At 39.7% G+C, this 18,279-nt stretch overlaps 1 protein-coding gene across 1 annotated transcript in view; it reads left to right on the forward strand.

Moving 5' to 3' along the window:
• The window catches only part of LOC146512673 (rho-related GTP-binding protein RhoN-like), a 35,931-nt gene that overhangs the window by 12,930 nt on the left and 4,722 nt on the right, over window positions 1–18,279 (forward strand). The window contains exons 3-4 of the mRNA XM_085170664.1: window positions 10,582–10,691; window positions 14,815–14,949. Of these exons, the coding sequence (XP_085026790.1) occupies window positions 10,582–10,691; window positions 14,815–14,949 (245 nt within the window). The remainder of the gene's footprint in view (window positions 1–10,581; window positions 10,692–14,814; window positions 14,950–18,279) is intronic.

The raw sequence follows: 18,279 nt of genomic DNA on the forward strand, positions 1-18,279 counted from the left end.
ACCAAATTTACCTTTAATTGTTATTAGTTATAACATAAGATTTACATTTGAAAAGATTTACTTTTTGACCCAAATAATCATTCAGAAATGATCACAATCATTTTCTGTCGGTTAATTAAATGTTTGCTTGTCGTACCTCCAACTTCTTAAATGTCATGGCGCATTAAAAATAATTACCGACAAGCACAAAAATGTGTAGTCGTGTAAACGCTGCGTTTAGTTACCACTCAATGACATTTCAGCTCTGCGCAGAAGAAAACTGTGATTCTGTTTCTTAATTAACTCAAATTTAGGCAAAACACTTTAAGAGCTTAAGCAAATGTGTTTTACCCACTTACTAGATCGTGCAAATTTGTGATATTTAAACTACATTCAAAAGGTCTGGTCCAGACAAGTGGTGAATAACGGAGGTTTTTATACTTTAAGTTTAAATGTAGAATGCGGTGCATGGAGTCACATACAGTTGGGCTGGTTGAGGCCCAGATGCCAGTCTGTTCCCTCTGTCATTAATTTAAAAGACTCCTGCTGGATTACTGCTGATTTCAGGCAAAGTACGCTCAGTGGCAGCGCTCTCCCTCTATGCCTGTTGAGTTAGAAAAATAACATCACGTACAGTTTTTCAGCGAAATCCAGCCAGGTTACAGCTGCTACTTGGCAACACTCTAAATGAAAAACTTTAGCTAGGCTTGGGTATAAACAGAGACAGTGTAATCTTGTTCCTGATGGCTCATAATTTGAAGATTTTCCAATAAAGAGCTGGTCCCACTTCAGCGTTCAGCAAAATAACAGACAGATCAAATACTCCAGCATGAGTGTGGTAAAGAAAATCCAAATCTGTTGTCACATTGCTGACAACCACATTGTGCAAAATGTGTCTGTCTGTGCCTGCGACTGCCAGGACCAGCTTCACTCAGTCCTCCACGCTGCTTTTCAGGCTATTATTGTTCAGTATTCAAGCAGAGAGGTATGCATAACAACAAGCACGGTGTGCTCTGGCTACATAAATCTCTGATTCATGTACACCTAAAATGGATTATTCTCAGTACAGAAGAGAACGGCTTACCTGAGGAGCAGTCCTAGCCTTCTCCTCGTTTTTTCCTGTCAAAATAAGAGTTCCAGTTATCATAAATGTGGTGCGTGACGAGGTCAAGGCATTAATTGATTTATATCAGCTATTAAGAATAAATAGAAAACTTCTGTAACATGAATTTTTTTATTATCTAATGGCAGCCGTCAGTGGATGGATTTACACTTGTCGTGGCTCAGCTACCATCATCCTGACCATATATGACCATCTGTTATGGCGTGAGCAAAGTTCCATACAAAGGTCGTATGATGACCTCTGTGCTGTCTCCATGGCAACTTAGAAAATTCCATCTGTTTATAAACGGTACTTGACTTTGACCCAATGGGTCAGGGGATGTGCGACTGAGTATGATGTAATTAGACTTTTTCAGGTGCTTCAAACACAAACAAGCACAGAGTCCAAGGGGTTAGAAGACTGATATGATATATCATTACTTAACAAGTTCATAATATTTGATTGATCGAGCATAGGCCTTTCCCTCAATCCCTTATGTGATGAATTTATAACACAAGCTTTAATGGCTCAGTTACATTAAGAATAAAAAGAGACACAACGTGCTGGAGAATAGCTCTTTCAGTCACTTTTGATTGCAAGATAGTTACACAGGTCTCCTGATTGGGTAGCAACCTGTCCCCAAACATTTGCAGTTTAACTCAGACTGAAGGTCTAAAGGTTTGCAAATAATCACCATCTCATTGATAAATGCATACAAGTCTGTCAGTCTGCGCTGATGAGCGCACAGGCAACACATCTGCAAAGGGGAGTCAACTGGTTGCCACCTGTTATATTCTGATTTTATTCCTACGCAAAAGCAAGATTGCTGAGAGCCTTTGCAGTTTTGCAGTAAAATTGCAATCCTGCAGTAACTACGTCAGTATTTTTAGAGCAGTTTCTGACTTTCTGTTTCAGCTCTCTCAGGACTTTAAATGTAAGTAGTTAAATTGTGAATGTGAATTTCTGTGCATGCAAACGGCAACAGATTTGGAGTTTTCACCATTTAGCAGTGAATCGCCATATTATCACAAACAGATTGCAAATAATTGTCACCTTGACCCTGTTGAAATGCAAACTGATACAGTGAATCCGTCTTATTGCTGTTTTATCGTCGTCTTGATGCCCCATGGTTCCCGTCTTCAAAGCAACCAGTTCAAAGGCAACGAGATCACCGTTCCATTTGCCGCAGTCGCAATAGTTTTGTTAGTGCTGCAGTCTCCAACCGCTGTTTTCCTTAGTGTGACTTTAGCACAAGAATACTGTTATCTCCAAGTCTAGATAACCCTGATGACATCATTAGGGTGCTCGGAGATGATGTTAGACATCAAGCATTTGTTTTGATTTTGGCTTTGTTTGCTCCACTGCCCTTAGATTAGAAACATTAAAACGCTCTAACGTGTCTAGAAAACTTTGTAGCTCAATAGCTTTGTAACTCGCTTTGTTTAAGTGGCAGACAAAGAGATAACAGAGGAAAATGAATAAAACTTTTATGTTAAAATGATGATGCTTTAGCTTTTTACAGAGCAGCAGACAAAGCAGCAGACTGTCTGCTCTGCACGGTGTCTCAGAGTGTTTACGAATGTACGCCGAGTAATCAGCCTCGTGGAGCATGCATATACAGAGTGGACTCTATCGCTGCCTGGTGCTCAACCGAACTTACAGCCTGATTCCATATTGTCTGCATATTTCACACAGCATGACTACGTAGCACTAATGCTCAGCCACTGCAGGGGGCATTATTTATATGTTCGAGGCGTAGCAGATGAATGCATTAATCAATGGCATTCATTTCTTGTGCTGTTTTCTGTCTGGATGTATTTCAGGAATGAAAACCCAAACTATTTCTTCAGAAGGGCATGACTAGGACAAACAGGATTTTAATATTAATGAACATTTCTGCGCTGTGATGAAAGTTGGCAGGAAAAAGTGCCATAAGAGGGGATTAATAATGATTTTCTGTGCTAACATCTCAAAAGGTGTGTGTGTGTGTGTGTGTGTGTGTATGTGTGTCTGTTTCTTCAGAATCATGCAGCTATGCATACAAAAGGCTACGACGAGTCTGATTGTCTCTTATCAGCAGCTTTACAGCTTTGAGCTTGACTAACCCGAGACAAAATACAGCACAGGAGGTTTAATAATGAGTTTTTACAAGTTCAGACAAAATTTAAAAAAGAGATATCTCTGGGGCACATATATAAGAAATCACTAACAAGATTTGGCATATTAAACATAAAATAATATAATATTCCTGCCTTATTTTCTTAATTAAGAAACCTGCCCATCGGGGATCGTTTAAGGCTGCTCATCAAGGAATTCTGCTTCATAAACAGTGAACTTCTCTAAAACGTGCAGGTGGCTGATGAATTAAACAAAAAAACAAACAAACACAATAATTAAAAAAGATTATGAGGCTACAGATTCTTAAACTGGACTGATCAAATATCAGGGAGGATTTTACCGATAAGGCCATTCAGAGGATGGGGCGCTGCACTGGAACCGTTGGTGAGAAACATTTTCGGTGAGGTAAAGATTTTCTTTTCTACCATTTTTCTTAAGAGCAGCACACTGGCACCATGCATATGACAAACGTTCTTGTTTACTACGCGCTTCCCTCATCAGTTTACAGCGATGTGAAACAATTAGTCAGGAAGAAGTGTTGAAATGATGGAAAAGCTTTTTCCACACAAAACTCTTCTCCTTGCAGCTTTTGTAGTGTGAGCTGTTTTTTTTTTAAATTTTTTTATTTTTATTGATTTACACTCAACAGCCACTTTATTAGGCACACTTTACTAGTACTGGGCTGGACTCTGCTTTTGCCTTTAGAACTGACTTAATTCTTCAATCGACAACGTGGAAACATTCCTCTGAGATTTTGGCTTGTTTTCACTCGACAGCATCGCTCAGCTGCTGCAGATTTGGTGACTGCACCTCTGAATTCAGATCTTGTTTGAGATTATCTGAGGTTTTGACATGGAGCATCCCCCTATACATCCCACCACTAGCACGAGGCACTGGTGCAAGGCAAGATGGATCCATGCTTTCATGTGCTTTACATCAAATTCTAATCCTACCATTCAAATGAGACCAGGCAATGTTTTTTTGAATCTTCTGTAGTCCAATTTTGGTGAGCCCATGTGAACTGTATGATGCTGTATCCCATCTGTTTCAAGGTTTACTTGTTATGCGTTCAGAGATGCTCTTCTGTAAACTTTTTGGTTGTAACAAGTGGTTATTGTAGTTCTAGTTGCTTTCCTATCAGCTCAAAGCAGCCTTGGCAGTCTTCTCCTACCTCTGGCATCAATCTGTATTCTTTGTAAACTCTTAGTGTGAGAAAACTCTAGCAGATCAGCAGTTTCTGAAACAATCAGACCAGACCGCGTGGGCTTCTGATGCTGGGTTTGAACTTCAGCAGGTTCTCTTGATCATGTATATGATTAGCTGGCTAATTATTTGCAGGTGTAACTAATCAGTTGGCTGGTGAGTGTTTCCTGTGTGGAGTTGAACTGGATCAGAAGACATTAGCGCTTAGTTATTTTAATATGTCACTTTCAGTTCTTCAAAATTGGAAAAACACATATGCAGCTGTAGCCCTACATCACTTCCCAGGTCTGCCTCCTGTACCTTGAGGATATTTCCTGACAGTGTCATCTGCATCTCGTTGGAGTTCTCATTATCAATTAATAGCCAACGTTTTAATATTTATTAAACATCAGGATGTGATGCAAATAAAGAATCGTGTTTTAAATAGTCTCACAGCTCTGTGTAGTGACCACTTGACCCTATGGCAGCTTGTGCGCACTCAGATTTTTCAAAGCGTTTTGTAGAGTTTGACTGAGAATCCTTCCTAAAATGTAAAATTCTAAGCAGCATCAGAAGATTTTTTAGAAGGACAAACATCTCGAAACAGAGAGAACAGCCAAAGGTGGAACACGAGTGGATTACATAAAATTACACGAGTGCTTGGAGAGTAAATGCATATGAGTTACAAACAAAGAGGAAAAAAAGGAAATGCAGATTTTTGTAAGCACCAAACATCAAAGCATGAAAACCTCATGTGGAGTCACAGCATGGTGCTGCTGTTTCCCAGACTGCTTTGCATCACTGTACCAAACATTATACATCAGCCACACATCTGAAACCTACTGACATTTATTTTCTGTAGATTGTTTACGTCCCAGAGTTTTCCATTTGTGGAAAGTGCATCTGGTTGTACATTTCGGTTCCAAACTACATCCGCAAACTCTACTTATGCAATTAAACATCCAAATCTTGTTCTGCATGATGGCTGAAGTCCGTGTACTCTGAATGCCCTAAATGACACTAACGTCGTTTCTTTGAGATTGCTAAATTCATGCAGTACCCCTGAGGCGTCGCATGTGTCTTTTATGAGTTTGATCAGAGGGTTTTACTCAGAGACAGATGGACTGATCTTGCTACAACAGCAGGAAACTCCCCATGAGGGGCATCATACTACAAGTCCCAGAGAGCATCTGAAAAGCTCAGATCAATACACATTAGCCTCTGCTCGAGTGCTGAACATGGATTAGCTGACTTCATAGAACCTTGAAGCTTCCAGTGTCTGTGTGTGTGTCTGTGTGTAAATGTGTGTGTGTGTGTGTCAGCATGGACGGGACAGACAGCGCGATCAGCAATGCGCCCAATGATGTTTAAAAGATCCCAAAGCGCAAGTCCATCTTTTCAGACGAACTGCAAAAGTTGCAACTGCAAAAAATTTTTCCCTCGATCTGGTATAACACTGACAGGTGATATGAATAACACTGATTATCTCTTCATCATGGCGCCTGTTAGTGAGTGGGATATATTAGGGAGCAAGCCTGTAAAATGTGCAAGTCGAAGGACTGTGCAGGTCTGAGAAGGACCAGATTGTGATGGCTAGACAAGTGGGTCAGACCATCTCCAACAAAGGAAAGAACAGTAAGGGAACTAGCATCAGGGCGTTCCAATCCAGTTCATGCTCATTCTGATAAAAAGATGTCAGAATACAGAGTCTATTGCAGTTTGTTGCACATGGGGCTGCATAGCTGCAGACCAGACATAGGTGCCCATGCTGATCCCTGTCCACTGCAGAAAGTGCCAACAGTGGACACGTGAGCATCGGAACTGCACAACGGAGCAATGGAAAAAGGTTGGAAAATGGTGGCCTGGTGTGATGAGTCTTGTTTTCTTTTACACATGGATGGCCGGGTGCATGTCAGTCGCTTACCTGAGAAACATGGGAAGAAGGCAAGCCAGCGGAGGCAGTCTGATGCTATGGGCAATGTTCTGTTTGGAAACCTTAAGTCCTGCCATCCATGTGTATGTTAATTGTTGTGTACCGCCTACCTAAACATTATTGCAGACATCGGACGTCCCTTCATGGCCACAAAGCAAAAAAGGTTCAGGAATGGTTTGAGGCTTCCAAATTTAAACTGCATATAATGTTCAGCCATAATAAATGTCGTCACATTATATTATTTCATATACAAGAAACAGCTACAAATATCATGCTTTTTGCTGCCTTACCATTAATTTATCCTACTGCTATGGACTGAAAGGATTTTAATGATGCCAGCAGCAATCTTTCTCGATTTGCTTAATAATTCCAATTCAATTTTCTTTCTATGGGAGATTAAAACGTTCACAGATTTTCAGCAACGCAACAGTTTTATTATCTCTGAGTCAGAGCATGGTGTAGAAAACGGAGTAGAGAAGCAAGTTGGATGCGTTTCAGGTTTGCAAAAGGTCAGCGTCTATGAATTTGTTGTAATGGTTTTGCAGCTGTTAAAAAAACTCAGAGCCAGAAAATAATATAAGGATTTGATAAGCCCGGCGGCATGTAATACTTGTGTAGCTGTGTTCAGTTTTGTTGTACAGAGTTGAACTGACAGGATGTGACTCCAGGCGACTGAAATGAAACAGATCATTACACCGACAAAAATGATTTCTGTGAATTTGAACATTTGTTGGAAATGTTTGGCATGATGCGAATGCACAAGCTAATGAAATATGTAGAACTGGACAAGATGTTTTTAGAAGTTTTAATGCAGAAATGACAGTCCTAATCAAGAATCACAAAGGATTGGCTGCTATAACAAGTATGCGATGCAAGGTTATTGCAGTTAATTTAAGCTAACTACAAACTAAATCTAGATGTGAAAAGAAAATATTTTGTTTTGTCTGATGAAGGACATGTTTATTGAGGCTCTGGGTGTCTACATGGCTGTGATTTAACTGTTTTTAAAATGTTGTGTTTTTTAATCGTATAAAAAAAAAAAAAAACCCGAAAAAACACGTAAACTAAAACAAGAAAATCCACTCTGGGAACCACCTGAAAAAAAAACTGAATCAAAAACAAAAAGTCAAAAGCCAAAATAAAATAAAAATAAAAAACTATATTAGCTCTAATGTGATGCTCACATTTTGCAATGCAGCAGCGAAGTGACCAATAAAAATCAAATTAAAACTACATTAAGCTAAGTTCTGATGAGAAAACTAGACAGAAACAGAAACTTTAACAGGAAACCTCAGAGGCACATGACATACATAAAGAAATACTGATATTACAGTGTTAAAAAACAAATGCCTAGATTATGATTTAAGTAAATAAAACAGTTAAAAGTGTAAAACATAAACCACCACCATTTGAACACATTTCTAAATACACACTTTTCCCCCTCTGAACTGGCACTTGCTTGTCCAAACTTTGAGAACCCCTGATTCGCAGGAGGATCACTGCATTTTGTTTTATTTCCATTAACATCCCGACTACTTTGGAGTCAGAATTGTACGTCCTTTGGCATTTTGCAAGTCGGCATGAGTCTCAGTGATGGTACCTGAACAAAACACATTACTCTGCACAGTTGTAGCCTATATAGACCTGGTGTAAGAGGAAGTGCTTACTGTGCATCTCTGCAAATGACTTCTTTTACAACATCTCATCCTACTGCCCAGAATGAGCGAGCAATATTTCATATAGAAAGTTTAAACTTGCATGCCTGTGTTTTTCTTGCTTCTCTTCACAGTTTTCTCTGTGACCTATATTTCTGCCACTGACACAAACCTAAAGGAGAAAACGGTGTCATAATCAAATAAGAAATATGTAAAAATGCAGAGGACCAACTACAGAGAGAAAGACTCAAACTTTTGCACTTTATGACTGCCATCTGATGCAGCTGAAGAACAGCCATCTCAGCTAGTACGCGTGCGAAGGGAGTCTGAGGAGGTTGTTCGGTGGTTTATGGCAACTGTCAGATGCACTTCCATGCTCCCTCTCTTTCTTAAGCCCTGCTTCCATTAATCATCCTCATTTTCTGTGGACGTTAAAGACGTATCCTGCACCTGCAAAATGCTAAAGCACAAAAGGGGAAAGTGGGTGTGTGTGGTATGTGTGAAAGCTGGGGGCAGGAATTAGTCAAAGAGACAGGGGAGAAAATGGTTGTGCCCTTTAGTTTGACATTTTTGACCACAGCAACACATGTGCGCGAACACATTTTTGCTTTGGGGCCAAATTCTGACGGCGCAACACTAATGAGGGTAAATGTGTCAACTTTTTTCCTTTTTTGCAGTCCTGTGCCTCCAGGTGTGAAGATGCTGTGTAATCAGAATTTGAAATGTCTTAGTTTTATGTTTTATCAACTATTATAATAAGATTTTAATCCTATAATTGAATTACTAAAATCCGTGAGCTAACATGAGGCTGCCCCCGCCCCAAGGATTTATTTCTAACAAGTAAAAGGTTTGATCCATTGTAAGATAAATAAACAACCCACAAACAGAGCACATCTGCTCACCTAAACTTATAATGAGCAACGGTAGGCTACAAATAGTTCAAACAGGGTCCCCAAACTTTTAAAATTCTTCTCACTTTGAGTTTTTTATGCAGGTAAGGTATTCTAATAGCACTAAATCAAACAGCATTTATTTTCTCAAGACTGGACCGTTGCCTCTCTGGCATTAATGAGAAGCAACTCTCTCGTTTCCAGCTGGTTCCGAATTCAGCAGCTCTGCTTCTTACTGGTTTCTGCAGACAGACTTCTTACCTACGCTGGCTTAGCTCCACTGGCTTCCTGTGCATTTCTACAATTGATTTTCAGATTTTAATGATCACTTTCAAAGCTCGTCTGGATCTGGCCACAAGGTACATAGAAGAAACATTGTTTTAATAAGAGCATGCTCACAGCCTTAGATCATCAAGAGACCTTTGGATCTTCATTTCTAGCATGGTGGTTTATACTATATACGATATACAAATCCAGTTGTGGGTAATGTCAGGAATGGCATCAGGTGTTTATTTAAAAAAAATATTTTTTAAAGGGATTCTTTTACCTGTGATGTCTTCTGTCATCTGGTTATTATCCTTTAATTGTCTTGCTAGCTGCCTGCTCCAGCCCTCCAAATATTTGACTTATTTTTTAATTCCTTTTGTCATATGTGTGTGTTGGGTGGGTAATATTAAATCTTTCACTAATCCACTGCAGTGTGATGTTGTTGCCTGCGATATAGGTAAGAATACAGAACAATGTGAGGCAGGTTGTTAAATGAAATCAGCAGTTTTTACCATGTCTAGTGCTTAAAGATCAGTAGCTCAATAGTGAAGTCATGATCATGCACATTGGTGTATCGGTTAGCACTTTGGATTGAGATTAAAAAAAATCTTGATAAATGTTTGATTTGATTGGTTAATAGTAAGTTAGTCTTGTTCTACTGACTACCTCCTTCATAAGTGAAATACATTTCTTTCCCAGTACTGCGTATAGTTGGCTAACAGGCCAATATTTTTCAGTCATTTGAGTACAGAACAAGTCATAACACACATTTAATTATTCAGGGTAAAATAAGCTGTAAACTTGTAACATGAATGAAATCCCACAAGCTTCATTACTTTTCAATTTAAAAGTTGGGCTATTTTAAAAAATAACTTAAAACGAGCCAAATTGATTTCTGTGCTTTGGCGGTTGTGTTGCAGAGGATTCGGTCGGGTTCTGTGGGAATTTTCTGTCAATGCATTTTTTTGTTACGTTGCCAAAGCTCTGTGCATGGTGACAAAGGCACCGAGTGCTGAAGACAATGACGGCGAGGGAGACTGTGCCTTTCTGTCTGGATAGGAATGTGTCCCCTTGCCCAGGTCACAACGCTCAGTTCAGTCTGGGCCCCCGACAAAAATACGCACGCCACTCCATAAAAACATACCAGGTGACGCTTTGTTCGAGTCGTTCATTATATCGCTGTCACACGTCGGTCCCTTTGACTTATTCAAGATGGTCAGAGGCAGACCCGAGGACCCTGTGTTGCGAAAGCAATGAATCACACCCACTTGTAGTCATCTGCAGAGTGGGTAAGCTCATGGTAATTACATTTAATCACAGTGATTACCACTAAATGTGCTCCATAATGACTCTCCTTGTGATGATAAAAAAAAGTAAACTCTTCGGAAAGTAACTAAATTACATATAATCCATCTGGAAGTGCCGTTCATGTCTGTGTATATTTTCTCCCTGCAGGTTCAGCTTACTATGACAATGTGCGGCCATTAGCTTATCCTGACTCAGATGCTGTGCTCATCTGTTTTGACATCAGTCGACCGGAGACGCTGGACAGCGTACTGAAAAAGGTCAGTATCACGTTGTTAGATGTGTGAATGTGTCCTCTTTTTTTTAATTTTAAGTGCATTTTGTCTCTAATTAGGGCAGTGTAGGTAAAGCAGCCATCTCATTACAATACTCACATTAAATATGCAGGTTGAAGGAGTCATCTCTTCTCTTTATACTGGAAATTGATTCCTCTATAGAGTGACTAGATCTACGTCATCAGAGATATTCAGCTTCCAGCTTTCACCATCACGTCTGTGTTCAAGTTAAGGCCACCATGTGTTCGTTCACTGATAACCTGATCCTTCGATCTACGATAGGGGAATAAAAAGAAACGATGAGAAAACATTGCCAGCTGTAGAGGTAGAGACTGGGATAACATTTAAGGTTGGGTAATGCTTTGTGAGAGGCATACACGGACAAGCCAACACATGAGATACAGAGATTAATGGGGATATTGGGAATGAAGTGAGATTCTGGAAGAAAAAAAAAGAGAGAGAGAGCACGAACAAATGGTACAGAAGGGAAAAGTGGGAAGCGATAAAGAGTCAAGTAGTGTTCATGTAGCAGAGCATTACTTTGAGAGAATAGTCGTTGTAAAAGGAAAATTAGAGGTTGCAAAAATTGCTTAGGCGGAAGGTTCTCGGAGATGTCAGAACAAAAAGTGCTGTGCACTTATTTGAGACTGAAAGCTTGCAAATGGAAAATACATTTAAAGCAAAGCAAACTGCAGAGAAACAAGACATGGCGGCAGATTGCCATAAAAAATTTAATTAGGTGCATGAGATCGTAGCAGAGGATAAGCTTTGTTTCTAAACTTTGGATAAACTTTGGAGTGACCGCTCGACATGTCACTTTGGCATCCCGTGCATGCATTGTAAGAGCGGCACATTCACCGCGATTACTAAGGTCATTTGATAAGGTCAAAGTTGAAGTTGGTTCTCAAGTGGACCCCCTGTAGACGTGAGAATTCGCTCGGCATCGTCTGGTATTGATGAAGTCATTATGAATAATGGCACGAACGAGAGGAATGTGTCTTCCAAACAGAATCAATTAAACCCTTTTTCTCATGTTTTAAGAAGATTCCGGCTGTCAGGGGATTCATTATTCCTGCTTTATTGATGGTGAAGAAATTGTTTTTTTTAATACTTCTTCTATCTGAGGCACACAGTTCCATCTGTGAGCACAGAAGCTCCAACAAAAAAAATAAGTTGGCTTAAGAGAACGTAGCTAAAACAGCTTGTGTTAGAAAACGCATGAATTTAGATGCACCTAGGTCCACTATAAGACATGATGAAGAGATAATTAATTTGAACCGTGGATCAAACAGGCAAAAATGAGCATAATGGGTTCACCTCTACCTGACTGCTGTGGTATGTGCACGTTCTTGGTTTGCACACAGTGAGAAAGTGAGGAAAGTAAAAACAACAACCTCCGTTTTTCTTTTTTGATAAACCAGCGCCTCGGCTCCAACAGCTCGCATTCTGCCTCTTTGTGCTGCTTACCAATTCTTAACATTAACACAGACAATAAGCCGCTCTTCCCATGGGCCCTTTGTGACTCATCTAAATTGCTGCTGTTCACCAGTTGCATGCGGTTTGGCACAGGGTCCTATTGAAAGGCAACAGCTCACTCTGCACAACGGCGCGCTAGAGCCCGTAACAGCAGCGACGCAGGCATCCAGGAGAAAAGATCTCTTTGTAAGGGAGAACAAATGGAGCAACAGTGCTCAAAGCGGTCGCCTCTGCCATGGTGTGAGGAGATAATGAAAGGAGTCTCGGAGAGAATGAGAGCGATAGAGAGAGTTTAATAGCTTGAGTCATATTTTGGCCTGTAATGAGAATTGTGTCCATGAGCATTTCCCTTTACCCCCCCCCCCCCCCCCTTCTATCCTTTGATTTGTTGATTGCAGTTTTCAAATAAACGATGGAACATTTAAAACATGGAGTGATATAAATTCCAGTTTCAGAGCAATGAACAACAGTGCCAGTGTTTCATTTTAATGGTACAGTAAGCCAGAAAATGCTGGTGATTGTGTGGGTGTTGCTCCAGCCTTCAACTTTAAGATTTACACATTTTTGATGATGTAGTGTTATAAAGTCTTAATATTTTACTTCCAGTGAGCCAAACTTTCTTGGAATTTTTTAAGTGATCGTGAGTTGTAGTTCTCCAGACTTTCAAAGTTTTTCGTTGAACTTTGCCTGCTTTTTAATTCATTTTCAGTTCAGGCTGTGTAATGAAACTTTTTCAGAGGATTTTATTTTAAAGCTATAAAAACTCAGAGGATGAACCACAGTGTTATATCTACATACCGCAGAAAAGCAAAGAACCAATTTTAAAAGATATCTTTAGGCACTTTACTATTGACCTGTCACAAAAACACATCATTTGTTCCCGTTTCCTTCATTGAATAAACAAAACAGTTTGTCAGGCATAAAATAACATATTTGCACCAACAAGTTGTTTCCCAAAGAGCTATTAGCCAAAGACGTGGCATGTTGCAGTATGACATGAGAGATGCTTCTACACCTTCAGATGATCCGTCTACTGGTCACTGAAGCCTCATCAGAAATGGTCTCAGTGGAAGTGTGGCTGTCATGAAGCTATTATTAAGGAAGGGAAACTTAGAAAGTTAGAGGTATGCCACATTACACTTGACTGAAAGTCAGTGGCATCAGGCCTTATGCCATGATGAATCCAACTTTGAAATATTTGGTTATCAATATGTACAGAGGAGGTAAATATTCCGTTTCTATGGCCCCTGTGTTGGCTTTGAAGAGCTTTGAATGTCCTTCAAGAAGAACAGAGAATACATATAATCCTCAAAATATTATTTGGTCATACCAAAAATCCTAGAATTCCAAATAAATGGTACGAACTGGTGCTTTTTCCATGAAGAGCTCTAAAAGTCAGAACCAGAATCTTAAAACTAGCAAATATTTATACTTTCCATCAAATATGAAGAAAGGTATCAGGTAAATAACCCGGAATAGAATAAGTTGTTTTCTATGTTATTCTTTTTGTGTTGTAAAATCATTGCAGTGATTGGCTGTACATGAGTATAACAAGTATCATATTTGCTCTTTTTGATTTCTTTTATTTGGTACATTAGAACACAGAGGAATTATATCAGTAATGTCTTTATTTTATTTTATTTTTTTAATTTAACATTTCTTTAACCAGGAAGATCCCACTGAGATTAAAAACCTCTTTTTCAAGGGAGACCTGGCCAAGATAGGCAGCAGCAAGTATCTCATAGTTACACAAATCATGCAATTAAACACAGGCAAGAAGAACACACATATAAAAAAATAACATTAAAAGTCAATTAAAATGATGAGCAAACTAATTGAGATAGTTTGTGTATATTATTAAGTTATTTTTAGAAATTCGTTTTATTATTATTATTTTAGATTTTAGTGTTTCTTTTACAGTTTTTATATGATCAGCCTGTCATTTCCACATTTTGAATGCCATTAATCTGCAGTCTGTTAATCTGCAAAGAGACTACACAGATAAACTAACTGAATATCACTGCAGCACGGTGAGAAGTTAAACTGCTGGACAGCAGATTTGCAGATGGGATTAAGGCCCTCTCAAGACAGGAGATAAGAATTTATGACCTGATGGAAAGGAACTGCTCCCAAGTCAAATAAATCTCAATTCAGCACCTCATTTATGAGCATTTTAATAATTGTAGTCTGTTCCCACATGTCTGCATACACGGGCATTTTTTAAGCTGTGAACTAGGCCCCTCATTCCAATTATGGAGCTCTTAAAGCTACAATTTAAAAATGGTAATTTAGAGAAAAATGTGCTTTGGAAATAGTTTGAGGAAGATTTTTTTTCTCCTTTTCTCCAGTTCAGAGAGAAAGGACTTGACAAGCCTGCAAACAAATCTTACCTAAAATCCACCCAGCCTTATTTCCAAACCGTATTTACCGACATCAACAGTGCGTTCGCTTCAACCAGGTCCTAAAATCTTATGAAAGGCTTCCCAGAAGAGCATATTAGTAAGAAGTTAAATTCCAAGGTTTTCAAATGAGATGCAACTATGAACATAGTGCTCAAGTACTCAGATACTCTCGTACTGTAGCATAATAGAGGTCATGTGCACTGATATATGTTTGTCTCTCTGATGCACAGTGGCAAGGTGAAACACAGGAGTTCTGCCCCAATGCCAAAGTGGTGCTTGTCGGCTGCAAGTTGGACATGAGGACGGACCTCAACGTCATGAGAGAGCTTTCCAAACACAGACTCATTCCTGTCACACATGAGCAGGTGAGGAGTTCACAGAAAGCACCGCTCGCCTCTAAAATTTGAATGGAAATTAGCTGCTTGCCTTTTTCTGTACCCCGACAGTGCTGCAGAAATGCTCCCCGTGAAGAGTTGGTTTTTAAGAAAATTATAACTTTAAGAATATGCATGACGTATAGTTTTAAATGCACAGTTCATTGCGGTTTTCAACTGCAGTGACATTTATTCGCCTGTAGTAGAAATTATATGGTATCAACACAGACAAACGGCACCTATTACTTTCCTCCCTTGTGCACACAGGCAAATATTTTTGAAAGTGCATTTGAAGAATGAGACTTGCGTCAGATCATAACTTCCACAAATGTGAAAGCACAACGACTATAAAGGAGCTGGAACTGAAGGAAGAAGAAGACAAACAGCAGGATGTGCGATAATACGATTGTTTTGTTTGTGTCTTGGAGCAATGAGCAGCCGCACGCATGAATTTTAATAGCTTATTTTCATGTAAATGTGAATTTGCTCTCCTTGGCAGCCTTTTGTCAACAAATTAATATTTTCCCACATCTCTGACAAAGCAAAGGTAACGACCTGTATTGTCCTGTCAATAATGACATCAAAATTGGTTCATCACAATCTCAGATTCGTTTCTTGTTATATATATTTTGCTTTGGCTCAAAATTCATAGAAGCTTCTTATTGGACCGAAACAACATATTTTTTTAAGACGTTACTGCAGCTATGCAGGTCATTTAACATGTCTTTTAATACATATGCATTGAATTATTTACATCCATACGTAATCATTTTACCACAAGTGTTAATACATAGCAACCAGATAACAGTGAAAAAACAAAGGCTGAGTAATGTGCTTGTACGCCAACTGAGGATTGGTTTTGCAAGGTCTCCAAGTGATGCCTGCTGCACAAAACACTGGACTCAAGTGGTGGGCACTCAAGAGGGCAGTCCAACGTAGCCCAGCCATCTGTTGCTTGCCTTTAGACACTCACTATAGGACGTTCTGATGTTTAGGGTTTTGGGGAGTGGGGGGGGTTGGACAACAGCCCCTCAACCAGATGCCATTTGCCTCAGGAGAACCTGTTAGAGGCACGTTGCCCCAGACAATATTGCTCATGGGCTGAGTTGGGCATGCAAGCCCCATCCACTGCTATAAATTAGTGATTTTTGTGATTGAAGCTATTCATTTACCATTTATTTTATGTTCCTGCCCTTATTACTATGGCTCTGAGCCGTTTCTAGTGGCTGAAGGAATAAAACGCAAGGGGCAGAAAAAGCTTCGTCTGCAGCGTGTCCAGGTTCACTGTCAGGGTCGGTGCTCTCATTTAAGCTTTCTTCCACATTGGAAAGGACAATCCTACTGTAGATCCCACACAGATGAAGTGCTTCATGCATGTCCCTGGGTCTCTGTGTCTGACTTGGGAGGGGACTCTGGTGCAGACCTAGAGGATGATGGTACAGTGAGCCGAGATTAGTCTGAAGTCAGGGCCCAGACCTGGATAAGCAGTAGAAAAAGGATGAAGGGATGGATCAAGTATTGTTAATCCATATTTATTGGTTGTAATAAACATTACATTTGATATGGCCCTATAATCAAAGGCCTTATGATGGTCCTTAATGTTGCTGATTTTATTTCTGTGCTGACAACTTCTACAGTGAAACAACATTCTTGAAAGTGCGGTTTCTTAGTGAACCCTATTTAAAGAGCTGCACTGTAAACAGACTGAAACAAGCCGGGAACTTTACGTTTCACCCACTTGACCAACTGATGCGAACCCCAGGGGAGAGCGCAGTCAGCAGAACAAACTGCAAACCAACTGTGTCACTGTTGCTGTAATTGGCTTAAGGGCGTCAAAATAAACACTTGAAGTGCTGGAGCGTTTCCAGTATTACAAAAATAATACAGCTCAAGCCTTTAATATTTTTCACAAGAGCAAGTAATGTCGCCCCATATGGCAGCTAGATACTGCTTCAATATGGTGTATCAGTAGCACCGAAGGCTGAACACCTACGCTTTCATTTGTTGTACATTTTCCAAGGAAATGGCATGATCAAAAAATAAAGAAATAATGCGACTCAACAAAACATTTTCTTTCTGCCATCCTGAGTTTTTGTTTTGCTACCTAAATAACTAGAAAGCACTGCTGGAAAACAGGTGAGCAAAATGGTACTACATATGAAGCTGAAGCTGTTCAGATGTGAAATGGGGATAAACCTTAGAGGGAATAAAGTTTTTGCAACTGCAAAGAAAGGCTTTGAATATTTCATAGTGTGGGGGATATTCTCCGTATGCCCTGGCTAGCAATCAGCTATCAGACCTCAGAGGTTGCAGGCTTTTATTAAGAGGGAGGTGTTAGTGCACTCGACCAAGTGCAGGGTTCTGCCATCCACAGAAGCAGGGAAGGGATCGTCTAGCAGCATGTGACAAATGCTTACAATAACAAATATTTAGAGAACACTTTTAAAAATGTCCACCGTGCATGCTTTTTGCACTCAGAGTAATGAGTGGCTTTTAAAAATGTTGTGCTTTATTTTATTTCATTGGGTTACACAAGGCTTTCCACCGAATTCTAGTGGTTCAATGTGGTTTAAGGACATCTAAGAATAAATAAATAAAATAAAGCATAGTTTCCACCACATGACCCATCTCTCATCCACACACAAAGTTTCGTATGTTTTTAGCTCTAAGTACTAGCTCTCAGCAGCTCTTTAGGTGAGTCAGTTGCTTTTGGATGACAAACAAACATAAACTAAGCTGTATTTTAAAGCTACACTACACAGCATTTTTATAGTAACAGAAAGAAGTGACTGGATGTATTGTGAAGGCTGTTTTTTTTTTTTTTGCCTTGAAGCGTGTGCACCAAACCTTAGAATATGCTTTCAAACTATTCTTCTCTCAAGCCATTGTCCCAAAGGAACTCTGTATGATATTTCGAGAATGAAGTTGAGATGCATGTGAACACAGCAGGCCACTGTTAAGGTCAGATCTTTATGCAGTACTCAAAAAACTCAATTCGGTTTAGGTGAGGGATGGAGATTGAGTTGAGATTGCGCGCGGTAGTCACATGATGCACACTCGCTCGTTGCGAATTCTCAGGACAATTTTAAAAAATGTTGCTCTCGGGGAGCTTAAAGGGTAAAGCCTGTTTATTGGTGAGTCTGTTTAATATCTCTGGCATATATGTCTGCCTGGTAGCATCTGTGCATGTTCAGGTTTGAAGGGCATAAATAAAAATGCTTAGTGTTAGAGTCACACTGGGACAAAGAGTGGTTGGAAATGGGAGCACGAACAAAATTACTGCAGCTGTTGCCTTTAAGATGGTTTCTTAAGAACATCAAC

The sequence above is a fragment of the Neolamprologus multifasciatus genome, chromosome 8, assembly GCF_963576455.1.
Source record: "Neolamprologus multifasciatus chromosome 8, fNeoMul1.2, whole genome shotgun sequence".
Taxonomy (NCBI): domain Eukaryota; kingdom Metazoa; phylum Chordata; class Actinopteri; order Cichliformes; family Cichlidae; genus Neolamprologus; species Neolamprologus multifasciatus.